This window comes from Eucalyptus grandis, chromosome 5, assembly GCF_016545825.1.
Source record: "Eucalyptus grandis isolate ANBG69807.140 chromosome 5, ASM1654582v1, whole genome shotgun sequence".
NCBI lineage: Eukaryota > Viridiplantae > Streptophyta > Magnoliopsida > Myrtales > Myrtaceae > Eucalyptus > Eucalyptus grandis.
The window spans coordinates 51,939,774-51,965,662 of record NC_052616.1 but is presented as its reverse complement, the minus strand read 5'-3'; the positions used below and the strand labels follow the sequence as shown (position 1 = coordinate 51,965,662).

Sequence of the window (25,889 nt, the reverse complement as noted above, 5' to 3'; positions counted from 1 at the left end):
ACAGAGCCAAACCCTCCTTGCCTAGTTTACTCGTCATGCTAAACTTGTCTGTGGCAAGTAGTATGCTATCAAAACTGAAAAGGGTCAATTCCTGTGAACCGTCGTGCTTCAGCTGCTCTTTCCATGCTTCTCCTTGCATCATTTCGGCCGATTCTTTAGATGTCTCTACCAAGCCAAGGAGTTCTGAAAATTCCCTCAAGTTTCCTGTGTTCATCATTGGTAAAGAATTAGCTCACTTTCTTCATAGCGATGGAAGATTCAAACAAAATAGAAGCACAATCCTCTGAAAGCACTGGTGTGGCTCTTCAACGGTACCTGTTTTCTTAGCTCTCCATCTGCAGATAGCAAAAACAGATACTGTAAAGATCATGATGCCAGCAACGGTAATCAGGCTGATGATAACTGCTTTTCGCAGCGATGCTCCTGAGACGGAAAGAAAGTTATGTAAAAGATGATCCGCGTTGACCCAAACTCATCTCAATGAAACAATTCCTAACATGCTTTGACGTGGACAGCTCGAACAAGTAGATCTTCCCCAGTTGTGGGCTCCTGAAGATCGACCAGGTCTTTACTCCAAACCATACACGCAACAGAGTTGACATAAGAATAAGCCAAGCAAGAACAATTGCTTAGGCACCACCTTAAACATCCTTCTTAAACTATACACCGAATGATGCACGGAATGCCAATGCTATCATTTCGACTAATTTTCGTTGGAAAAACAACATTAAAATTTTGCGTAAAGGTTTGAAACTAAACCCGTTTTTGGTCTTCCTAATCTGCTGTCCTTTCTCTCTCTCTCTCTCTGTTGAAAATCTTTGTTCCCATGCGGTGGTAAATTGATCCTTGCACACAACCCCAACCACGAAACAAAATGGCAAAATTACAAAATTTTGAAATGAACTGACATTTTTACGATAGATTTAGGATTAATCAAACAATTTCGACGTTGCTTTGTACTTGTATGTCGATTAGGATTTCGATCTTAAAACAATTGTCGGTCATCGCTAAGCACTTAGTAATTGAGACACGTCTAATTAGATGCTTTGAACGCCAGCTGCAGCACTATTAGAAATGGGCTGAGAAAAGTGAGCTGAGCTGTAGCTTCGTGGGCTTAAAATAGGGTTTGGGGAATTGAACTCAGATTTATTTTTATTTTTCGGCCCACCTTTTACATTTTCTCCCTCATGATGTTTCTCTGGCTCAACCAAAATTTGTATGACAATTCATAAACTTGGAGATGAGAATAATCAAGTGGCTCCATTCCAAAGCTGAACCCATAACCATATTGGGGAATCGGTTCCTGGAAAACCTGAAACCCGAACCCGAATTGATCTATCCTATCACTTGTCTGCAACCAAATCGGCCCATTCCGGGGTAAAATGAGGATCATATCTGCCATTTTTATTTTATTTTTAGATTTGAGCATATTAAAAATGAATAACTATTTTTTTTTTTTGACTTGAGACTTCGTCTTTTTAACCCATTCTCTTTTATTTTGAGTTGTTAACTTGTCAATGGCAATTTTTAAAAAATATGTCGATCTTTATATATACTTATCATATCAATGCCGATTCAAAATTTGTTCTACTAGGAATTTACTTGGTCTGTTTGGTTCCTTAATAAAATAAATGGGCTTAAGGCTCAACCCTGAGACTGAAGCGAAGGTTTCGGGTTGAACATGAAATGTTGCTCCCTCTTAGGTAAACTTATATACATTTTAACAAATTTTCAGTTGTTTCTTTTTTCTCCCGATTCATCGCCTCTTCATTCCATCATACAAAACATGCAATTGACCTTTAAAACCAATCATAGTAGGATCAGGATGGAACAAGGAGAATTTTTCTTCTTGTATTGAGATATCAAACTGTCAAACATGGGAGCAGTCAAAGGTTACCAAAAATAAACTAATCATATCCTACCTACCTGAAAATACCATGACAGAATCCACAATTTAAACTGAAAGCCAGAAAGGTTTTATAACGTTTTATCAGAACTTGATTTGCGACATCCGAATCCCATCTCAAAAGGGAGGGAACTTATGGCCCGATACATAGGTAGAGCTCGACTTAACTGTTCCAATCGAGGGCTTTGCTCATGTGGATTGAGGGGGTCTTCAAGGATATTAGAGAACCACTCTAGTCGGAAGCCTGGTCGTCAGTCGGAAAAACTTTAGACGCGCTACATGGTGTTGCGCAGAAGTCACCTCTCGTGTCTATGGGAGCCATCATCTCTAGAATCCTACAAAGAATATGGTTTTTAGCTATATGGACCGACATTTCCATGCCACACCCCATATGTGGTTTATAACATAATCATCCATGCCAGGTCAGCATGTATAACTTAATTTGGTATTGATGTTGCGCACCTTGAAATCTCTATACATGACTCTAATGAAAGAGTCCCAATTGAGATTCAAAGCCCTATAGTGAGTAATAGGGGTGATCAATTTCCAATTCTAGTTTGGTCTAATGGAATCGGTCGCTTTTTCTTTTTTTTTTTTCACTACTTGATGCCTTCTATTATAAAGAAATAATTTTTTTTTAAAAAGCTAGTAGCTTTTCTTTTTGAAGAAGTTAAAAAAAAAAAAGAGTATTTGAAGTTGGTCCGATCCGGTTCTCCCTTCTAACTGGGAACCAAACAGCCCAAATACCGGTTCCACTTTAGGAACTAGAAATCAGACCGACACTCCTAAGAACCTGACCAAAACCTCCCAGTTCAATCCGATCTGGCAATTCTCAGTTTGAGTAGTCCGTTTTGTACACCTCTTGTGAGTAATAACCTCTTCTATTCTTTTAGCAGATAAGTTTTATGAGATCCGCCTACCCAGAAACAGTGTTTTCTCTTAGGATTCAGCATTCATCGGTATTGTTCAGTTAAAGAGCAGGTCATGGTTCCGGTTTTTCAGAGAAAATTCTTGGAGTCCAGTCAAACAACAAAGTCAATTGTAGATTATGAAGTAGCTCCAAGGCCTAGAGCTGATAATATTCTGTTAAGAACCTTGCAATCCTGCCAGCTTTAGAATTCATTTTTTAATCTATGTCAAGCTTTGAATATGAAATGGCTAAAAGTCTTTCGAAAGGTTAGTCAATCGCACGTAACCTCCCAGAAGTTGCTTAGTCTTTTATCATTTAAATGACAGCCAATTGTTTCAGTGCAATCTTCCCTCTGGTCAAGGGGAAAAAAACTCTAACTCATACAGAAAATGCCACACCAACTAACTTCATTCTCTAAGGTTTACTTGAATACTATCATCTTATGAGCTTATAAACTCTGAACACAACTCCTTGAATGAATTTGAATAAACCCAATTAATAGTGAATGTATGCTACTTCAATTTGGAAGGGCCAAAGTTTTGTGGACGTATATGAACTTCTGAGCTAGTAACTTCGTATTTGTCTTGGCCAGACTTAGATAATTACCTGTGTTCGATAGATCTCACTTCCTGTCAGAGATCTGTAAGTTGCCTGTCATGGAATCCGCATTCATAACGGAAAATCTATGTGAAAATAAAAATGCAGAATTTTGTACCAAATCTGGAGAAGGTAAATCATATCTGTGAATCATACTGAAGCTAGAAATACTTTTGCTGGGCCAATGCTCATGCTTCTTATGTGAGAACTTTAGCATATCTTTGGTAATGATATCTTTAGTCCAAAAAACCAGAAAATCAAATCTTCATAACACAACCGGTGGTGAGAGCGATGAGGATTACTTGGTACTTCTCCTTAATAATACCAACAGTTCTGGCTGTTGTAAATCAGAACAAATTCCTGCGTCGAATATGTTTTGTCTAAAAAGTGTATATTCCAAGCCCCTACTTTGCAGCCTAAAATCCATGTAAGAAGTGGAGCAGTTCATTCAACCTTTTGTTCGGATCGAACTAAAGCCATCCTTGAATTGAATAAACACTAATATCTTAGAAAATAACAACAAAATCATCTCCAAACACCAGAAAATAAAGATGAAAAATAGCCATCATCTTCCTTCGACCATGGTATTAGTGACAGTGTTAACAGACCAGATGCTTTCCTGCTGTGACGGAATATGACGTTTTAGCATTTCAGCTTGGAAAATGAATATAGGCTGTCCTGGCTGAGGAAGATCAGTTTCGCCATTTAACATCAGAACCACATTCCACATGTTTGGTCTATCTGCGGCATGCTCCTGAACACAGAGAAGCCCAACATGGATGCATCTTGTTACCTCCACTGGAGAGCTAACAGCAATTGCTCCATCCATTAGGTCCAATGCCTTGCCTTCAATCCATAATTGCCATGCCTATAAGTGAGAACACTGTCATAATATTGCAGGGAACTTACGATAATGATTAAGGTTGGAATTCGGGACTTACATACGAAAGGAGATTCAGATGTTGTCCCTGGTCATACGGGGCCGTGTTCTTTTTGCCGCTAACAATCTCCGGTAGCAGCACTCCAAAGCTATAGACATCGGACCTCTCGGAAAATATCCCGCCCATGGCGTACTCGGGAGACATATAGCCACTGCAGTTGAGTTAAAATGATTGTGATAGATAATGGGGATGAAACATGCACAAAGTGAGAGGATCATCGTGGCAAATCAATCATTTCCGTCTGCTTCGAAAGATTGACTCAATAAATTGATAATTTAAATAGGACTTGATAACTTACAGTGTTCCAGCAATTTTGTGAGTGTTCACCAAAACTTGAGTGCCCTCGAACATTCGTGCCAACCCAAAATCAGCAATTTTTGGGTTCATCTTTTCATCTAAGAGAATATTACTTACTTTTAAGTCTCGATGTATGACCCTAAGGCAAGAATCTCGATGGAGGTAGAGAAGCCCCCTTGCAATCCCCTGGATTATATGAAATCGTTTGCCCCAGTCGAGTTCTACCTTTTTCGTTGAATCTAACAAGCATGACAAACAAGAACAGTTTTCAACTTTCAGTGCTTTGGCGAGAAATACATCACAGAAAATATTTACTTGGAGAGAAAAAACGAACCAAAAGAAAGGTGTCAAGCTTTTGTTCGACAAGTACTCGTATACCAAAATTTTTCATCTCCTTCAATGCAGTAGCCCATGAGTTTAACAAGATTTCGATGTTGTAGTTTCGATAAAAGGATGATCTCATTCTTGAACTCTTCAATGCCTTGGGCCGAGGTACTGGAAAGTCTTTTCACAGCTACCTCTTTCCCATCTTTCAGCTTCCCCTGTTTTGCAATTCACATAGCTTTTAGACCTTGAATCACCTTTATATTTTCATTTAATGAATGTCCTGCAGAACGGTTTTACCTTATAAACAGAGCCAAACCCTCCTTGCCCGAGTTTACTTGTGGTGCTGAACTTGTCTGTGGCAAGTAGTATACTATCAAAACTGAAAAGGGTCAATTCCTGCGAATCATCTTGCTTCAACTGCTCCTTCCATGCTTTCGCTTGCATAAGTTTGGCCGAACTATCAGATGTGTGTACCAAGCCACGGAGCCTCGAAATTATGCACCAGTTTCCTGTGTTCATAATTGGTGAAGAATTACCTCACTTTCTTCATAGCGATGGAAGATTTATTCAAAATAGAAGCACAATCCTCTGAAAACACTGATGTAGCTCTCTTACAGTACCTGTTATCTTAGCTCTCCATCTGCAAGGAGCAAAACCAGATACTTTAGAGATCATGATCCCGGCAACAGTAATCAGGCTGATGATAACTGCTTTCTGCAGCGATCCTATTGGAATGGGAAAGAGAGTTATGTAAAAGATGATCGGCGTTGACCCAAACTCATCTCAATGAAACAATTTCTAATCTGCTTTTATGTGGGCAACTCAAACAAATAGATCTTCCCCAGTTGTGGGCTCCTAAAGATTGACCAGGTCTTTACTCCAAACCGTACACGCAACAGAGCTGACGGTGAGTCGATTTTTGCAAAACGGATCATATCAGAATTTTGCGCAAAAGTTTAGAACTAAATTAGTAAATTCTTTTTTAGGTCTTTCTAATCTGCCCTCCTCTCTCTCTCTCTCTCTCTCTCTCAGAAATCTCTGCTCTCATGCAGTGGTGAGTCGATCCCTGCCCACGATCCCACCCCCAAAGCAAAACGTTAAAATTACAAAGTTTAAAAGTGAACTGACATTTTTACAATTGGTTTAGGATTGATCAGATAATTTCCTAGAGTCCAGTCAAACAACACCTGGCACTCAAAGTCAACTGTAGATTGGCTCCAAAGCCTAGAAAATGTTTTTTTGAAGCACGTTGCGATTCTGCCAACTTTAGAAGTCATTTTTAATCTATGTCACGCTTAGAAAATGAAATGGCTAAAAGTCTTTCGAAAGGTTACTCAGCCGCATGTAACCTCCCGGAAGTTGCTTAGCCTTCTATCATTCAAAAGATAACTAATTGTTTCAGTGCAATCTTCCACCGGTGGTCATCAAGTCCCTGTCAAGAGGAAATAAAAACTAATGACTCGCACAGAAATTCCGCACCAACTAACCTGGACACGCTTATCCAAAAAACAGGTCAACTGATTCTCAGAAGTCACTTAAATACTATCATCTTATGAGTTGATGAACTCTGAACACGTCTCGTTGAATGAATTTCAATAAAGCCAATTAATAGTTTACATATGCTACTTAAATTTTGAAGAGGCCTAAGTTTTGGGGACTCATGAACTTCTGAGCTAGTAACTTCGTATTTGTTTTGGCCAGCCTCAGATAATTATCTTTGTTCAAACGATCTCACTTCCTGTCAGAGATCTGTAAATTGCATGCATGAAATACAAATTCATAATGCAAAATCTATATGAAAATAAAAATGCAGAATTTCGATTATTAGTTCATGGGAGTGTTCAAGCTGTAGGTCTCTCAAATTGAGTGCACAGTGTGACCTTTCAGCACAGAACATTACAGGTGTAACAAAACAAAAAAAATAAAATAATGTTGATCATCATCTTCCTTCGACCATAGAATTTGTGGACAAGATGCATTCCTGTTGTGACCTGATATCGTGACTCGGCATTTCACTTTTGAAGGTGAATGTAGGCAGTCTCGGCTGAGGAAGTTCTGATTCACAACTCAGCATCAGAACTACGGATAACATGTTTGGTCGGTCGGTTGTGTGGTCCTGCACACAGAGAAACCTTACCCGAATGCATCTCTTCGCTTTTTTGGCAAAGAAGTATTAACAATCGCTTCATCCGTTAGGTCTAGTCCTCTATCTTCGCTCCACAATTGCCATGCCTGTAAGAATTAGAGAGCATAATCACTTGAGACTGTACTCCTCACACTCACATAGGAAAGAAGATTGAAATGCTGGCCAAGGTAGTAGAAGCTCGTGTTCTTTTTGCCAATGACAAACTCAAGTAGCAACACTCCAAAGCTATACACATCAGATTTCTCAGAAAATATCCCTCCCATGGCATACTCCAGAGACATATATCCTCTGCAATTGATTTGATCATGTTAATCACTCAGTTCGGAAAGTTTGTTTTGATTGTGCTTGCAGGACAATTAACTCTACCCCAATTTAAGCTTATGTCCCATCGAAACCGAGGTGTGTATATTTCATTTCTTTAGGTGACATTTATATAGTTATAAATAACTTCACATTAATTAGTTCTTTCCTTGTCGAAGTTCGGAAATTTGACAATAAATTAACGAACTTCTTTTGTTTTTTGAAAAGTCAGGCTTTGATCTGAAATAGCTCATACCGAACTGAACTGATTTAGCCGAATAATTTGTGATTTAGGTCTAGCCCACTGATTGAGCCCAAAAAATTTACTGTCGATCTATTTGGGCTCAGCCGAAAAATTGCTCTAGGCTTGAATCCGGGTCCATGAGTCCAAAATAATTACGTCCGCTGATCATGTGTCCTCTTTACATTAGTCGACATGATCAACTATGCAAATGGATCCGAGCCACGTTTACCCAGATCCGAACAAATTTGCACACGGACAAACCCCTTGCTCCCGCATTCGCAATTTGTCTCCTTTCTTTTCAGTTTAGCCAAGATATAGGCGATGGTTTCCCATGTCGATGGCAACAACTTCAACTCCAAAAGCCATACTGTTTGATTCTCCGAATCAAGCCGCTTGGAGCATTGAGAACAGCTCGATTGCATCTTCAGAACTTCGTTCGATTTCAAGTATTTCAGTGATGATGCATTTGCTATGATGGTGCATTGAAATGAAGCAATCCTTGTTGTTTTTCTGGCTTTATGGCAAAGGGGTTCAACAAAAATTGTGAATAGAGTTACGGATGATGATCTTGACAGGATTGTAAAGTGTTTTCCGTTTTGATGATGCACTTAAATTGGGCTAGTGGTGCTTATAGGGTGGTTCTTGTTGAACTATCTGGGCTAATTTACCCGTTTATGTTCTTAACGAAATCCAACCTAAGTTTAGGTTTCGATTCAAACAGTCCATTTCATCGGCCCATCAGAAAGCTACAAACCAATCCCACTTGATCATGTTGCTGTTTAAGGGTCCATTTGTTTCCACTTCCGAAAACAACTGATTTTGTTTTTTTATTTTTAGAAAAAAAAATGAATAGAACTTCGTTTGATAAACTTTTTGTTCCTAGAAAGAAAAATCTATTTTTTCGCTCTCAGGAATAGATTTTGCATAGAATCAATAAAATAAAATAAAAACTAACTTCTTGTTCCCGTGAACAATCCTAAAATCTATTTTCTTTTTCTTCTTCTCCTCTCTTCTTCTCTTTTCTTCTTCGGCTAGATGAGGGCCAACAATCTCACCAGAGCATCACCGGCCCCAGTGACACCGAACCACATCAATTACCAAATGCGTTTTTATTTTTATTTTACATAGAAACTATTCTAGGGAATGGAATTAGAAAAAAAATACTCCTGAAAAGAAATTATTCCCGGGAATAGAAATATTACCATACTCACACCTAGTGTCCTTCTTCCGTTAAATCATATCACTTTCAAACTATGAGCTTATAACCTCAAAGAACATATAACATCACTTACTGAAAAAGTTGAAATAGACTTACAAAGATTACTCGAGTTGACACACTCGTAATCTTAACAATTATTCGAAAAATGGTGTCAAAATTTGAGTAAAACATCTTTCCAATGAATGACTCAACTAAACCATGTTTAACTGCTAACGTATCGACACCTAAACGCTACAAAGAAGCTTGTTTATGGCGTATGTTTGTCTTTTGCTATTACACGTATTATCCATTACAAGTAACTTGCACACAAAACTTTGAAATTTCATTCCAAACAAACCTACTTCAAAATCGAGTTTCGTCAAAGCCTGCCACTCTACACAGCCTTAGACTACCATTTCCACAAAAATCATAACTCAAAAACTCCTTAATCAAACCTTGTAGATTAAAATTTGCTTAACTCCAAATTTGTGTCATAATTTCCAAAATTACTCCAATTAGACGTATAATCAACGTGAATACTTACTAGGTGTTATGCTTCATAGTTAATTTGGTTGGTCGATGTGTCTGGATCAGTTGCGCATGTACGATTTTTTCCTTCTTCTCTCTTCTTCCCCTTTTTCCTTCTTCACGGTCGAGCTTCTCGTTTTTCTTCTTTTACTTGTTCTAACGCTGCTTTGACTTCACGTGAGATATGTAGAGAAGAAAAAATGAAGATGGGCTGAGTTTGTCTATTAAAGACATGGGCCATCTATTACACCTCTCAGCTACATGCGAAGTAGGGGTGTGCAAAATACCCGGGAACCGCCCGGACCGCCCGGAACCGGACCGGAACCGCCCGGAACCGGCGGTTCTTGAGGGAACCGGTCCGGTTCCCGGTTCCATGGGCGGATCCGCCCACTCGAACCGGACCAGTTCCCTTTTAATAAAAAAAAAAAATTACTAAAATTGAATACAAAGCAATTGTTTTGTGGCAATTGTTTCTACCAAGGATGAATACAAAGCTGAATATTGGGGAATTCTTATGCTTTTTGGTTGTTTAGTTTATTTATTAATATAATGATGAAGGTGATGTATTCAATAAAGTCTTGTTTAGTTGCACTTCTTTTGTTTTCATTTGTTTGGATGGTGACTCATTTCACCTCCTTTGATTTGTTTGTGCGACTTGTGATATTTTGCCGAACCTTATGAGGGATATGTCCAGTTCATAGCTTTAAGAGAGACCCATTTTTCCTGAACACTTACTACTCTCTCTACCTCTATATCAACTTATGTACATCCAATCATTCATTGGTTGCATTTATAGTTGCAACAAATGAATTCCACAAACTTAAATTTGGTTTTTCTTTTTTTGGCTTGCTTTGATGTCATGTAGTCGTTCTATGTTGAAAACCCAAATTGTTTCGCGTCAATATCGGTTCCACGGATCCACCCAAGAACCGGACCGGACCGGCGGTTCGGTTCCCGGGTGGATCCATGCAACAAACGGGTGGATCCCGGTTCCAATTTTTCGGAACCGGTCCTTAGCGGGCGGTTCCCGGTTCTAGGTCGGGAACCGCCCGCCCGGACCATGCACACCCCTAATGCGAAGCTCCTCTGAACAAATTGCTCCATCATTCAAGCTTTGGGCCACTTTCTGTTTTCTTTCATCTTCTTGGATAACTCAGAGTTACTCAAATAAACGCTAGGCTACAGTTGGCAGTTGGGATGAAATTCAGAATATGATAATATATATCCTATCTTGCATTTGATACTTGTTCAAGACATAATAAAGTCGGATCTAAGGGAGATATAAGCCGAATTAAATCATTCCATGAAGGTGGGATATAGGTAGATATGATGGAAGGGAAAGGAAGAAATAAAAAAAGATTAATTAAAAGGAGGAAAATTAAATAATAAATAAATAAATATAAAATAGGCAAGAGTATTGCGAGAGATTCTCACTCTCTATTTGTAAATATTTTGGTTCATTTATACTGATATGACAATTATACCAAATAATGTATAATGATATAATATGTATATATCTAACTTTATTACCGTAATCATCAGACAGTTAATAGGATATAGTAAAATCCTTAGGTTTCATATCCTATTCTATGCGATCCTATCCTGATTAGAAATCCAAACGACCAAACGTAGGCTAATATCTTGGAAAATAACAACAAAATCAGCTGCAAACGAAGGAAAACAAAAATGAAAAAACATAGCCGTCATCTTCCTTCGACCATTGTATTAGTGACAGTGTTAACAGACCAGATGCTTTCTTGCTGCGGTGGAATAGCATGATTTGGCATTTCAGTTTGGAAAGTGAATATAGGTTGTCTCGGCCGAGGAAGATCTGATTCACCGCTTAGCATTAGAACCACATTCGTCATGTTTGGTCTATCCATAGCATGGTCCTGGACACAGAGAAGCCCAATGTGGATGCATCTTATTACCTCCAATGGAAAGCTAAGAGCAATAGCTTCATCCAGTAGGTCCAATGCTTTGCCTTCACTCCATAATTGCCATGCCTACAGGAGAACACTGTCATAATATTGCAGGGAACTTTTTATATCGATTAAGGTTGAAATTTGGCACTTACATAGGAAAGGAGATTGAGATATCCTTGATCAAACAAGGCTGAGTTCTTTCTGCCACTAACAATCTCCAGTAGCAACACTCCGAAGCTATAGACATCAGACCTCTCGGAAAATATTCCGCCCATAGCGTACTCAGGAGACATATAACCACTGCATTGATTTGAACTTAGTATTTACCCTTTTAAATGTATTGAGGGACAACGAGATGAAACATTTCTAAAGTGACAGCATCCTTGTGCTAAATCAATCATTTCTATCTGCGTTCGAAAGATCGACTCAAAAGATTGATTATTCAAGTAGGGCTAGAGAACTTACAAGGTTCCAACAATTTTGTGAGTGTTCACCAAAATTTGAGTGCCCTCGAACATCCGTGCCAGCCCAAAATCTGAAATTTTTGGGTTCATCTTTTCATCCAAGAGAATATTGCTCACTTTTAAGTCACGGTGTATGACCCTAAGGCAAGAATCTCGATGGAGGTAGAGAAGCCCCCTTGCAATTCCCTCAATAATTTGGAATCGTTTGCCCCAGTCGAGTTCTACCTTCTTTTTTGAATCTAACAAACATAACAAACAAGAACAGTTTTCATATTTTTGTGCTATTTCGAAAAATACATTACTGAAAAGTAGTTATTCAGAGAGAAAAACCAACCAAAAAGAAAGGAGTCCAAGCTTTTGTTTGGCAAGTACTCGTATACCAAAATTTTTTCATCTCCTTCATTGCAGCACCCAATGAGTTTAACCAGATTTCGATGTTGGAGTTTTGATATTAGGACTATCTCATTCTCGAACTCTTGAACACCTTGGGCCGAGCTACTAGAAAGTCTTTTCACAGCTACCTCTTTCCCATCATTCATCTTTCCCTGTTTCAAGAAGCACGTAGCTTTTAGACCTTGAACTATCTCTATATTTTCCATTTAATGAATTTCCTGCAAAATGGCGTTACCTTGTAAACAGAGCCAAACCCTCCTTGCCCGAGTTTACTTGTCGTGCTGAACTTGTTCGTAGCAAGTAGTATGCCATCAAAACTGAAAACAGTCAATTCCAGTGCATCATCTTCCTTCAAATGCTCTTTCCATGCATTTCCTTGTAGCAGTTTGCCGGCTTTTCAGGTTTACCTAGCAAGTCAAGGAGCCTTAAGATTTTTCTGCAGTTTTTTGTGTTTATTATTGGTGAAGAATCAGCTTACTATCTTCATAGCAACATAAGATTAAACAAAATAGGAGCACAACCCTCTGAAAACACTGATGTGGCTCTTTTTTAGTACCTCTTTTCTTAGCTCTCCATTTGCAAAGACCAAAAACAAATACTGCAAAGAACAGGATCCCAGCAACAGTACTCAGGCTGATGATAACGGCTTTCTGCGATGATCCTCCTTAAAAGGGAAAGAGAGTTACGCAAAAGACAATTGATGTTGACTCAAACGAATCTCAATGAAACCATTTCTAACCTGTTTCTACATGTGCAACTCGAACAAATAGATTTTCTCCAGCTGTGGAAAATTCCTCAAGATCGATGAGGTTTTCTTTAGTCCAAACCATACACCCGATGGTGCTGACATAAGAATAAGCCAAGCAAGAACAGTTGCTCAGGCACCAGCTTAAACATCCTTCTTGATCTCCAATGTCTGATAAATAATCCTCAGAGTCAGGTAGTTTCATCCGGCTCATTTGCCGAAAGGCATCTTGCTTTAAAATTGTTGAAGCCGATGTGCTTGTGTTTTTCTGGCAATACAATTCTGTCTCTCTTACACATCCTCCGGTCCAGTTTCCACTGTTCCATTCTTCATTTGACTTTGGCACAAACCCATTTAAGCATCTGCAAATAGGCAAACTCATTGAGTTACAAACTCCAAAAGGACCACAAGTTCCATAAGTCTCGCAAGTATTGTTCGGTGCTGCCCTAAGTGCCAACCACACCTTAGCTCCATCATCCCAGATCATTGGCTTAAGCAATCCTCCAGGGAAAACAGATATGTATGCATAGGTCTGCTTGCGTAAATCAAAAGATAAGTAAGTGGTCCCCTGCTGAATATCTTGCTCGACATTGATTGCATTCGAGTACGATCGGGCCATGTTTTTTATGCCGATAAATTTCGATTTGTCCCATTGTCCGCCTCTCCAGTAAGGGGTGGAACCATTCCAAGTGAAAAGTTGAGGCGGCCTCTCCGATGTTATCCCAGTCAAGAACCTTCCAGGGGACGGATCACTGTCGCTTCTCCAGGAAATTAAATAGAGTTTCTCCCCAGTCCTGGCATTTACTCCCATCTTCATGCCCGGAAGAAGAGTATCTGTCAGATCATCGAAGCTTCTCCATATTTTACTATAATTTGCATCCTGCAGTACAAAATTTCCACTATCTAATAGTGCCGCCGAAGTATGATTTGACGAACTAGAGACATTGGTAGACCAAACTATATTTTGTTGTCCATCCATGAGGTTCAAATTCCCATCACTGCCTATCGTTAATTTTGCAGACCTATCTGTGGACGCAAGCGGCCGTTCCCTATTGACCACCCACACTATCTTAGAAGGCGGCAAGTTCTTGTACCATATGCCAACATACTGATTTTCTGACCCGCTCGGCGTGAAGAACCCAAGCTCGAATATTTGTCCAGAGGAGACGAGGGTTTGGTTCGGAAAGAGTGGCTCCGATGCAGTAATATTGTAAGCCGAAACGCTGGTTCCATGACTTGGCTGAAGTAGAAAGATGACGACCAAGCAAGAGCACCAAGACATCATGAGCCGCATAATAAGAATGACTGAATGAACCTGGTGAATTCGGTGGGTCGGTTGATTCTGCACTTTCTGTCGATCAAGGATAGATGAACGAGATTTCCCGTGAGGCGAGAGGCCCTGGTCCTCAAAGGGGGCTGAAACACAATGGTTTTCGGAAGACCACATGTTCATTATCTATTCAACGTGGGGTTATTCCTCGCCGCTGTTCAAATTTGACTCGGCGTCTCAGTTCACATATTCGAATTGCTTATGTGTTGACCAAGACATCCACATGTTAGGTTGGCGTGAGAACAAGGGTAAAGGCTCCATACGATCACCTCAGCCGTGCTAACCACTGGGGTTTGCACCACCCTTCCAACATAGAAGGGGGGAGATGGGGGTTTCGAATCCCCACATTCTCGGAGGGTTGGGGTGGGAACGATTTAGTTTCAAGTGTGGATTTCGACTTCCACGCCCTGTAATGAGGCAGGGCAAAAGTCTGAGGGTGAGATTTAGAATAGGAATAAAGTACGACAAAAAAAAAAAAAACTCAGTCATGCTGAGAAAATGTCAAATCTTTGGTATCTTTTCTGATCTAACCATCAATTTCAAGTGATTATACATGAATTCTGAACACTTCTTCCAACCAAATGCAATGGTCTTTTATTATCGCTATTATTATTAATTGTTTCTGCAATGTGCAATAGTATCCTTATACTTTTAATTACTTTGAATTCATATCAAACCAAGCTTTGAGATGAGTTTACTAAGCCATTTAAGTAGATGAGTTATTTTTTATTATTGAACCTTAAACAAATTCTGGCGGTACCTTAGAAGCTTGTTTTGATTGTTCTTGCGGGACAATTAACTCTACCCCAATCTAAGCTTATGTCCCATCGAAATTGAGGTGCATAGATTTCATTTCTTTAGGTGACATTTATATAGTTATAAATAACTTCACATTAATTAGTTTGTTGCTTGTCGAAGTTTGGAAATTTGACAATAAATAAACAAACTTCTTTTTTTGAAAAGTCGGGCTTTGATCTGAAATAGCCCACACCGAACTGAACTGATTCAGCCGAATAATTTGTGATTTAGGTCTAGCCCACTGATTGAGCCCAGAAAATTTACTCTCGATCTGTTTGGGCTCAGCTGAAAAATCGCTCTAGGCTTAGCCAGCAAAGTCCTTTGCACCCTCCGCTTCCTACCCGAACCTTGACTTAGTGCATTGCTACCTTCATAGTTGATTTGATACATGAGTAGATTTACTCATATATTAACTGATAAACACAGATATATGTCTACTAGCTAATATATTAGGGTGTGTTTTCTTCTGGACGCTGCGATCTCAAGTCAGTTGATGTGTACTATTGAGCGGCCATAGAAATAGCCTTCTGGACTCGTTGACTGGACCACGACAACGACTAAAGAACCTCTCGCTTGAATCCGGGTCCATGAGTCCAAAATAATTACGTCTGCTTATCATGTGTCCTCTTTACATTAGTCCACTTGATCAACTATGCAAATGGATCCGAGCCACGTGTACCCAGACCCGAACAAATTCGCACACGGACAAACCCCTTGCTCCCGCATTCGCAATTTGTCTCCTTTCTCTTCAGTTTAGCCAAGATATCGGCGATGGTTTCCCATGTCGATCGCAACAACTTCAACTCCAAAAGCCATACTGTTTGATTCTCCGAATCAAGCCGCTTGGAGCATTGAGAACAGCTCGATTGCATCTTCAGAAGTTCGTTCGATTTCAAGTATTTCAGTGATGATGCATTTGCTATGATGGTGCATTGAAATGAAGCAATTCTTGTTGTTTTTCTGGCTTTATGGCAAAGGGGTTCAAGAAAAATTGTGAATATAGTTACGGATGATGATCTTGACAGGATTGTAAAGTGTTTTCGGTTTTGATGATGCACTTAAATTGGGCTAGTGGTGCTTATAGGGTAGTTCTTGTTGAACTATCTGGGCTAATTTACACGTTTATGTTCTTAACGAAATGGAACCTAAGTTTAGGTTTCGATTCAAACAGTCCATTTCATCGGCCCATCAGAAAGCTACAAACCAATCCCACTTGATCATGTTGCTGTTTAAGGACCCATTTGTTTTCACTTCCGAAAACAACTGATTCTTTTTTTTTTTTTTTGGAAATTAAAAAAAAAAGAATAGAACTTCATTTAATAAATTTTTTGTTCCCAGAAAGAAGAATCTATTTTTTTGCTCTCAGGAATAGATTTTGCATAGAATCAATAATTAGAAAAAAGTAACTTCTTGTTCCTGGGAACAATTCCTAAAATCTATTTTTTTTCTTCTTCTCCTCTCTTCTTTTATTTTCTTCTTCGGCTCGATGAGGGCCAACAACCTCACTCGAGCATCACCGGCCCCTAGTGACACCAAGCCACAACAATTACCAAATGCATTTTTTTTTTTTACTTAGAAACTATTCTAGGGAATTGAATTAGAAAAAAAACTACTCCTAAAAAGAAATTATTCTCGGAAATAGAAATGTTACCATACTCACCCCTAGTGTCCTTCTTCCGTTAAACCATATCACTTTCGAACTATGAGTTTATAAACTCAAAGAACATATAACACCACTTACTAAAAAAGTTGAAACAGACTTACAAAGATTACTCGAGTTGATGCACTTGTAATCTTATCAATTATTCAAAAAATGGTGTCAAAATTTGAGTAAAACATTATTCCAATGAATGACTCAACTAAACCATGTTCAACTGTCAACGTATCAACACCTAAACACTACAAAGAAGCTTGTTTATGGCGTATGTTTGTCTTTTGTTATTACACATATTATTCGTTACTAGTAACTTGTACACAAAACTCTGAAATTTCGTTCCAAACAAACCTACTTACAAATTGAGTTTTGTCAAAGCCTACCACTCCACACAGCCTTAAACTACCATTTCCACAAAAATCATAACTCAAAAACTCCTTAATCGAACCTTGTAGTTTAAAATTTGCTTAACTCCAAATTTGTGCCATAATTTCCAAAATTACTCCGATTAAATGAATAATCAACATGAATACTTACTAGGTGTTATGCTTCATAGTTAATTTGGTTTGTTGATGTGTCCGGATCGATTACTCATGTACGATTTTTTCCTTCTTCTCTCTTCTTCCCCTTTTCCTTCTTCACGGTCGGGCTTCTCGTTTTTCTTCTTTTACTTGTTCTAACGCTGCTTTGACTTCACGTGAGATATGTAGAGAAGAAAAAATGAAGATGGGCTGAGTTTGTCTATTAAACACATGGGCCTAGGCTTGATGGGCCATCTATTACACCTCCCAGCTACATGCGAAGCTCCTCTGAACAAATTTTGCTCCATCATTCAAGCTTTGGGCCACTTTATGTTTTCTTTCATCTTCTTGGATAACTCAGAGTTACTCAAATAAACACTAGGCTACAGTTCTCAGTTAGGATGAAATTCAAAATATGATAATACATATCCTATCTTGCATTTGGTATTTATTTAAGACATGATAAAGTCGAATATAAGGGGGATATAGGCTGAATTAAATCATTCAATGAAGGAGGTGGGATATACGTGAATAAGATTTCTAATTTCCATAATAGAAAATTCAAACTTCTTAAATTAACAAAATTAAATTTATCTTTCAATAAAAAAATATTTGATTTATAATATAAGAAATTCAAAATAACAAAAATATTTTTTCTTATTTTTATTTATATATTCGAATTTAATTCTATCTTAAACATATTTTAGGTATATTAGTATAGCTTATTACTTAATTAAAATTTTATTAGAGAATGATGGAAGGGAAGGAAGAAATAAAAAAGAAATTAATTAATATTAAATAAAAAAATAAATATAAAATAGGCAAGAGTATTGCGAGAGATTCTCACTCTCTATTTGTAAAAATTTTGGTTAATTTATACTATTATAATAGTTATACCAAATAATGTATAATGATATAATATGAATTATCTGACTTTATTACCGTAATCATCATACAGTTGATAGGATATAATAAAACCCTTAGATTTCATATCATATTCTATGCAGTCCTATTCCGATTAGAAATCCGAACGACCAAACGTAGGCTAATATCTTGGAAAATAACAACAAAATCAGCTGCAAATGAAGGAAAATAAAAATGAAAAAACATAGCCATCATCTTCCTTCGACCATTGTATTAGTGACAATGTTAACAGACCAAATGCTTTGTTGTTGCGGTGGAATAGCATGATTTGGCATTTCAGTTTGGAAAGTGAATATAGGTTGTCTCGGCTGAGGAAGATCTGATTCACCGCTTAGCATTAGAACCACATTCGTCATGTTTGGTCTATCCATAGCATGGTCCTGGACACAGAGAAGCCCAATGTGGATGCATCTTATTACCTCCAATGGAAAGCTAACAGCAATTGCTTCATCCAGTAGGTCCAATGCTTTGCCTTCACTCCATAATTGCCATGCCTACAGGAGAACACTGTCATAATATTGCAGGGAACTTTTTATATGGATTAAGGTTGAAATTTGGCACTTACGTAGGAAAGGAGATTGAGATATCCTTGATCATACAGGGCTGAGTTCTTTCTGCCACTAACAATCTCCAGTAGCAACACTCCGAAGCTATAGACATCGGACCTCTCGGAAAATATTCCGCCCATAGCGTACTCAGGAGACATATAACCACTGCATTGATTTGAACTTAGTATTTACCCTTTCTAATTGTATTGAGGGACAACGAGATGAAACATTTCTAAAGTGACAGCATCCTTGTGCTAAATCAATCATTTCTATTTGCTTTCGAAAGATCAACTCAAAAGATTGATTATTCAAGTAGGGCTAGAGAACTTACAAGGTTCCAACAATTTTGTGAGTGTTCACCAAAATTTGAGTGCCCTCGAACATTCGTGCCAGCCCAAAATCTGAAATTTTTGGGTTCATCTTTTCATCCAAGAGAATATTGCTCACTTTTAAGTCACGGTGTATGACCCTAAGGCAAGAATCTCGATGGAGGTAGAGGAGCCCCCTTGCAATTCCCTCAATGATTTGGAATCGTTTGCCCCATTTGAGTTCTACCTTCTTTTTTGAATCTAACAAACATAAGAAACAGGAACAGTTTTCATATTTTTGTGCTATTTCGAAAAATACATTATTGAAAAATAGTTATTCAGAGAGAAAAACCAACCAAAAGAAAGGAGTCCAAGCTTTTGTTTGGCAAGTACTCGTATACCAAAATTTTTCATCTCCTTCATTGCAGCAACCAATGAGTTTAACCAGATTTCGATGTTGGAGTTTTGATATTAGGACTATCTCATTCTCGAACTCTTGAACACCTTGGGCCGAGCTACTAGAAAGTCTTTTCACAGCTACCTCTTTCCCATCATTCATCTTTCCCTGTTTCACAAATCACGTAGCTTTTAGACCTTGAACTATCTCTATATTTTCCATTTAATGAATTTCCTGCAAAATGGTGTTACCCTGTAAACAGAGCCAAACCCTCCTTGCCCGAGTTTACTTGTCGTGCTGAACTTGTTTGTAGCAAGTAGTATGCTATCAAAACTGAAAACAGTCAATTCCAGTGCATCATCTTCCTTCAATTGCTCTTTCCATGCATTTCCTTGTAGCAGTTTGCCCGGCTTTTCAGGTTTACCTAGCAAGTCAAGGAGCCTTAAGATTTTTCTGAAGTTTTTTGTGTTTATTATTGGTGAAGAAACAGCTTACTATCTTCATAGCAACATAAGATTAAACAAAGTAGGAGCACAACCCTCTGTAAACACTGATGTGGCTCTTTTTTAGTACCTCTTTTCTTAGCTCTCCATTTGCAAAGACCAAAAACAAATACTGCAAAGAACAGGATCCCAGCAACAGTACTCAGGCTGATGACAACGGCTTTCTGCGACGATCCTCCTTAAAAGGGAAAGAGAGTTATGCAAAAGACAATTGATGTTGACTCAAACGCATCTCAATGAAACCATTTCTAACCTGTTTTTACATGTGCAACTCGAACAAATAGATTTTCTCCATCTGTGGAAAATTCCTCAAGATCGATGAGGTTTTCTTTAGTCCAAACCATACACCCGATGGTGCTGACATAAGAATAAGCCAAGCAAGAACAGTTGCTTAGGCACCAGCTTAAACATCCTCCTTGATCTCCAATGTCTGATAAATAATCCTCAGAGTCAGGTAGTTTCATCCGGTTCATTTGCCAAAAGGCATCTTTCTTTACAATTGTTGAAGCCGATGTGCTTGTGTTTTTCTGGCAATACAATTCTGTCTCTCTTACACATCCTCCGGTCCAGTTTCCACTGTTCCATTCTTCATTTGACTTTGGCACAAACCCATTTAAGCATCTGCAAATAGGCAAACTCATTGAGTTACAAACTCCAAAAGGACCACAAGTTCCATAAGTCTCGCAAGTATTGTTCGGTCCTGCCCAAAGTGCCAACCACACCTTAGCTCCATCATCCCAGTACATTATCTTAAGCAATCCTCCAGGCAAAACAGACATGTATGCATAGGTATGCTTGTGTAAATAAATAGATAAGTAAGTGGTCCCCTGCTGAATATCTTGCTCGACATTGATTGCACTCGAGTACGATCGGACCATGTTTTTTATGCCGATAAATTTCGATTTGTCCCATTATCCGCCTCTCCAGTAAGGGGTGGAACCATTCCAAGTGAAAGGTTGAGGTGGCGTCTCCGATGTTATCCCAGTCAAGAACCTTCCAGGGGATGGATCACTGTCGCTTCTCCAGGAAATTAAATAGAGTTTCTCCCCAGTCCTGGCATTTACTCCCATCTTCATGCCGGGAAGAAGAGTATCTGTCGGATCATCGAAGCTTCCCCATATTTTACTATAATTTGCATCCTGCAGTACAAAATTTCCACTATCTAATAGCGCCGCTGACCTATAATTGGACCGACGAGAGGCATTGGTAGACCAAAATATATTCTGTTTTCCATTCACGAGCTTCAAATTCCCATCACTGCCTATCATTAATTTCGCGGACTGATCCGGGTACACAAGCGGCAATTCTCTATTGGCCACCCACACGATTTTTGGAGGCGCCAAGTTCTTGTACCATATCCCAACATACTGATTTTCTGACCCGTTTGGCGTAAAGAACCCAAGCTCGAAGATTTGGCCAGAGGACACGAGAGTTTGGTTCGGAAAGAGTGGCTCCGATGCAGTAATATTGTAAGCCGAACCGCTGGTTCCATGACTTGCCTGAAGTAGAAAGACGACGACCAAGCAAGAGCACCAAGACATCATGAGCCGCATAATAAGAATGAATGAATGAACCTGGTGAGTTCGGTGGGTCGGTTGATTCTGCACTTTCTGTCGATCAAGGATAGATGAACGAGCTTTCCCGTGAGGCGAGAGGCCTTGGAGCTCAAAGGAGGCTGAAACACAATGGTTTTCGGAAGACCACACGTTCATTGTCTATTCAACGTGGGGGTTATCCCTCGCCGCTGTTCAAATTTGACTCGGCGTCTCAGTTCACATATTCGAATTGCTTATGTGTTGACCAAGACATCCACGTGTTAGGTTGGCGTGAGAACAAGGGTAAAGGCTCCATACCATGACCTCAGTCACGCTAACCACTGGGGTTTGTACCACTCTTTTAACATGGAAAGGAAAAATTGGGGATTCGAATACCCATCTTCTCGGAGGGTTGGGGTAAGGACGATTTAGTTTCAAGTGTAGGTTTCGATTTCCACGCCCTACAAAGAGTTAGGGCAAAAGTCTGAGAATGAGAATTAGAGTAGGAATAGAATAAGACCGACAAAAAAAAAAAAATCAGTCGTGCTGAAAAAAGGTCAATTCTTTAATATCTTTTCTGATCTAAGCATCAATTTCAAGTGATTATACATGAATTCTAAACACTTCTTCCAACCAAACGCATTGGTCTTTTATTATTACTATTATTATTAATTGTCCGTGCAATGTGCAATAGTATCCATATACTTTTAATGACTTTGAATTCATATCAAACCAAGCTTTGAGATGAGTTTACTAAGCCATTTTAGTAGATGAGTTATTTTTTATTATTGAACCTTACACAAATTCTGGCAGTACCTTAAAAGCTTGTTTTGATTGTGCTTGCAAGACAATTAACTCTACCCCAATTTAAGCTTATGTCCCATCGAAATGGAGGTGTGTAGATTTCATCTCTTTAGGTGACATTTATATAGTTATAAATAACTTCACATTAATTAGTTCTTTGCTTGTCGAAGTTTGAAAATTTGACAATAAATAAAGGAACTTCTTTTTTTTTGAAAAGTCGGGCTTTGATCTGAAATAGCCCACACCGAACTGAATTGATTCAGCCGAATAATTTGTGATTTAGGTCTAGCCCACTGATTGAGCCTAGAAAATTTACTCTCGATTTGTTTGGGCTCAGCCAAAAAATTGCTCTAGGCTTAGCTGGCAAAGTCCTTTGCACCCTCCGCTTCCTACCCGAACCTTGACTTAGTGCATTGCTACCTTCATAGTTGATTTGATACATGAGTAGATCTACTCATATATTAGATGATAAACACAGATATATGTCTACTAGCTAAAATATTAGGGCGTGTTTTCTTCTGGACGCTGCGATCTCAAGTCAGTTGATGTGTACTATTGAGCGGCCATAGAAATAGCCTTCTGGACTCGTTGACTGGACCACGACAACGACTAAAGAAACTCTCGCTTGAATCCGGGTCCATGAGTCCAAAATAATTACGTCCGCTGATCATGTGTCTGAGTTTGATGCGCCTGATTATGAGACAAAACTATGTAGCATGGTATGGAACGTGTCATAATGGTTTGGTCTTATAATCGGGACCTTTGTGATTAAATGAGTTGTTGAGACATTTCAATTGTCATGTGCATTAATTATATGCATTTGTGTTATGAACTGTGCTGACCTGCAGGTTGAGACGAGGTAAGTCTCTATGATTGCGTGGTTGTGTGGTTAGGACACCTCTTAGCGTATTACCCTCCTAATCGGGGTTTAGAGGGTGAACTTGATGAGATTTATATCTCACCCCGCCGTGAGATAATTTTTCAGGGTCGTCGAGTGGAGAACCTGGAGCCGAGAGGAGGTGATATGAAGTGTAGATCAGTTAAGATCGCTTCTTTTTGGAAAGCCAGTCTTTGTAGTCTTTTGGTTTCAGACCTTGTACATGACTCTATGTGAATATAAAAACATGTTTGTTTGTGAATTTGTTGTCTTGCTTTTCTATTCCAAGATGATTATTGTCAAGGGATTTATTTTCGATAAAACGAAAAGGGTCGGCGATTCGTCCTGGGAAGTCACAAAATATTATCAATCAGAGAGAGATGGACACGCACTCGGGGTTCGGAGCGTGACATAATAATATTAGTTAAACCACGCCAATTGATGATCGATTATATTTTTCGACGAAACTCTATTAGATACAGTGGAGATATTGTTATCTTGATTGCTATAAAAAAGTTCGTCAAAATTGCTTTTATTATTTCAATTGGTCCAAGTACATTACCTTTTTCTGATATTTCTTAGAGAAGCTATTCGTGTGTTGAAAATTAATCGACTTCGAATAAATACCATTTCAATTTTCTCAAAATTTCTGGAGTCCCTTAAGAATATTAGAAAGATTTTCCATTTCCTGACTAGAGAATGTCGTGCGCCGAAAGAGCTGGATGATTACATACTTCATTCCTTATTTACAGCAAATGAGATTGTTTTATGTCATTTTCTGCATTGCTGATTTTATTGGAACTCAAAGTATGAAGGTACAAGCAAGATCAAACAAGGATTATTCTATCGTGAGAGGACCTCGGCGGCGATTACGTATGCTTGCACCTGCTTTCCACATAGTGAAATAAAGAAACAAACCACTGGGGGTTCGTGATATTGCTAGTATGAGTACCTAGAGGGGGGTGAATAGGTGCCTAAACAATTTATCGATATACGGAAGCAATTCTTAACATATGATAGAAAGTAAATTCTCTCTTAATGAAATACGATTGAGGTAGAGGGAGTGAGGAAGAGAAAATTGAACACATGATTTATAGTGGTTCGGCTTATTCCAAGCCTACGTCCACTCTTCCGCACTGACAGCCCACCGGCTGGATTTCACTATGATCAAAAGAGGAGTTACAGCACAGCTTTGCCTTGATTCCACAGTGTAGATGTTTTACCACACTTCCTCAAGGTCTCTCACAAATATAGACTCTCTCTTTTGTATATAAGTATTCGCTCAAAAGATTTATCTAAACAAATAGGAGCTTCAGACTTTGGAATTCTTCTATCGCGCACTTCTCTAACAACTAAGAACGTCTTCCTTATATACTCCTTTATGCCATCATACCCGTTGGCACTTACCAAAGGAATTCCTCCAATCTACCCGTTGGACGGAATCAATTAGGAAGATAGTTCGAGCTATTAAAGGAACGTGTTGATAGCCCATCAATCTGTTCGCCCATACAATCAGGATCTCGGTTTCCATAAGTAGAACCTTCCAATAATATTTAGATAATCATCGAATCTTCAGTCATTGAATCAATCTTGATCAATCAAATGATTCTTATACGTCTTCTCCAACCACGAGATCTTCTCCAGATGATAAGGTTAAATCCTGAACAAAACATCCAGTTCTGGATAACTTTTCTTCAACGGATTAGAGACTGTCAATGAGGATAGACTTTGAGTCTTGAGTCTGGCTGTCCGGAAGTCTTCAGACTTTAACCAACAGAGTCTGCTGACCTTCAGACTAGACTGATGGAAACGTTTTGTCAACTTCAAAACACTTTACGAAGATTTCTCCAACAATTCGCCCCAGTGGCCACCCTTCCAACATGGAAGGGGGAGGTGAAGGGTTCAAATCCCCACTTTCTCAGGGGGGATGAGGGGTAGGGACGCGTAAGTTTCGAGAGTGGGTTGCGACTCCCACGCCCTGCAAGAGGCAGGGCACAAGTCTGCGAGTTAGTGTAGAGTAGACATAGAGTAGGACTGACCAAAAAAAGAAAAAAAAGAAATAAAGAAACAGTAATGCCCATGATTTCAGTCAACGGGGGAATGGGAAACTGTTTTTCTAATATTGCACTCTTGAAAGGCACATTGGAAAATGAGAGCATTCAGATTACAAAATAATGTGAAGTCGATAGGCCATGTTGAAACTCGTCCACCTTGTTCATCAACTTATGCTTTTGGGTTACATGTCGTAACAAACAAGCAGACAACTTACTTACATTTACCCAAAAAAAAAAAACAAGCAGGCAACTATTTCCCAATATCCCATACATGAGTTTTCAAAAAGGTCTAGTCTCTGTTTTTCTTGCAGAACAGACACTTCGTTATTTTACGATATGCATTGAATACATGTAGTCAGGGAGGAGTATACACCAGGTGCATTCCCAAGAGCATATACCACGTGAACAGCAATATACATTGACTGCGCGCTGTTAACTTGTAAAAAATCTCATGGAATGTCACCGACCCTCAACTAAGGTAACATTTAACTCATTTCTTTCACTGTCTATTTGATTGCGAAACCTCTCCATGTAAAATCCCGGCTACTTGGGCTGCCGCAGCGAGGTGATCTCACTGTCCAACATTAGAAGCACAGATAACATAGTTGGCCTCTGTTCCGGACTTTGCTGAACGCACAAGAGACCTATCTGGATGCACCTTATAACTTCCGACATTGGAAATGAATCCTCCATTTGTTTATCTATGAGTTCAATG

At 39.0% G+C, this 25,889-nt stretch overlaps 6 protein-coding genes and 1 long non-coding RNA gene across 9 annotated transcripts; all 7 read right to left on the bottom strand.

The window, feature by feature from the left end:
• Nucleotides 1-26: 26 nt before the first annotated feature.
• LOC104445495 lies at nt 27-602 on the bottom strand. The gene is made up of 3 exons (XR_005551488.1): nt 498-602; nt 316-423; nt 27-204 (listed from the first exon to the last, which is right to left on the bottom strand). It is a non-coding gene; the product is annotated as an uncharacterized LOC104445495 (long non-coding RNA).
• A 3,094-nt stretch (nt 603-3,696) lies between these two features.
• LOC120293523 (G-type lectin S-receptor-like serine/threonine-protein kinase At1g11280) lies at nt 3,697-5,775 on the bottom strand. The gene is made up of 6 exons (XM_039313108.1): nt 5,599-5,775; nt 5,276-5,487; nt 4,986-5,193; nt 4,653-4,890; nt 4,355-4,505; nt 3,697-4,281 (listed from the first exon to the last, which is right to left on the bottom strand). The coding sequence occupies exons 4-6, from the start codon at nt 4,739-4,741 to the stop codon at nt 3,979-3,981; spliced, it is 543 nt and encodes a 180-aa protein (XP_039169042.1). The 5' UTR covers nt 4,742-4,890; nt 4,986-5,193; nt 5,276-5,487; nt 5,599-5,775; the 3' UTR covers nt 3,697-3,978.
• On the bottom strand, nt 4,999-8,090 carry LOC120294003 (G-type lectin S-receptor-like serine/threonine-protein kinase At1g61490). Its single transcript, XM_039313857.1, has 6 exons — nt 7,930-8,090; nt 7,262-7,412; nt 7,116-7,210; nt 5,599-5,618; nt 5,276-5,487; nt 4,999-5,193 (listed from the first exon to the last, which is right to left on the bottom strand). Exons 1-6 carry the CDS (start codon nt 8,088-8,090, stop codon nt 4,999-5,001), a joined length of 834 nt encoding a protein of 277 aa, XP_039169791.1.
• Nucleotides 8,091-10,882: 2,792 nt separating this feature from the next.
• Nucleotides 10,883-14,383, bottom strand: LOC104447419 (G-type lectin S-receptor-like serine/threonine-protein kinase At1g61430). Of its 3 annotated transcripts, XM_039313107.1 has the most exons (7): nt 12,916-14,357; nt 12,733-12,840; nt 12,412-12,583; nt 12,118-12,328; nt 11,785-12,022; nt 11,472-11,619; nt 10,883-11,400 (listed from the first exon to the last, which is right to left on the bottom strand). In XM_039313107.1, the coding sequence occupies exons 4-7, from the start codon at nt 12,320-12,322 to the stop codon at nt 11,098-11,100; spliced, it is 894 nt and encodes a 297-aa protein (XP_039169041.1). In that variant the 5' UTR covers nt 12,323-12,328; nt 12,412-12,583; nt 12,733-12,840; nt 12,916-14,357; the 3' UTR covers nt 10,883-11,097. The 3 variants fall into 3 exon arrangements, with proteins under 3 accessions (XP_039169041.1, XP_039169039.1, XP_039169040.1); XM_039313105.1 differs by lacking the exons at nt 10,883-11,400; nt 11,472-11,619; nt 11,785-12,022; nt 12,118-12,328 and having other exon boundaries at nt 12,421-12,583; nt 12,916-14,383; XM_039313106.1 differs by lacking the exons at nt 10,883-11,400; nt 11,472-11,619; nt 11,785-12,022; nt 12,118-12,328 and having other exon boundaries at nt 12,421-12,583; nt 12,733-12,826; nt 12,916-14,383.
• Nucleotides 14,384-18,135: 3,752 nt separating this feature from the next.
• On the bottom strand, nt 18,136-19,263 carry LOC104445491 (G-type lectin S-receptor-like serine/threonine-protein kinase SD1-13). Its single transcript, XM_039313110.1, has 3 exons — nt 19,028-19,263; nt 18,714-18,861; nt 18,136-18,642 (listed from the first exon to the last, which is right to left on the bottom strand). The coding sequence occupies exons 1-3, from the start codon at nt 19,114-19,116 to the stop codon at nt 18,340-18,342; spliced, it is 540 nt and encodes a 179-aa protein (XP_039169044.1). The 5' UTR covers nt 19,117-19,263; the 3' UTR covers nt 18,136-18,339.
• A 73-nt stretch (nt 19,264-19,336) lies between these two features.
• LOC104447409 (G-type lectin S-receptor-like serine/threonine-protein kinase At1g61370) lies at nt 19,337-21,629 on the bottom strand. The gene is made up of 4 exons (XM_018874810.2): nt 20,158-21,629; nt 19,975-20,082; nt 19,653-19,825; nt 19,337-19,569 (listed from the first exon to the last, which is right to left on the bottom strand). The coding sequence occupies exons 1-4, from the start codon at nt 20,780-20,782 to the stop codon at nt 19,339-19,341; spliced, it is 1,137 nt and encodes a 378-aa protein (XP_018730355.2). The 5' UTR covers nt 20,783-21,629; the 3' UTR covers nt 19,337-19,338.
• LOC108960079 (G-type lectin S-receptor-like serine/threonine-protein kinase At1g61500) lies at nt 20,816-21,616 on the bottom strand. The gene has a single exon (XM_018874825.2). The coding sequence runs from the start codon at nt 21,614-21,616 to the stop codon at nt 20,816-20,818; it is 801 nt and encodes a 266-aa protein (XP_018730370.2).
• Nucleotides 21,630-25,889: the final 4,260 nt, after the last annotated feature.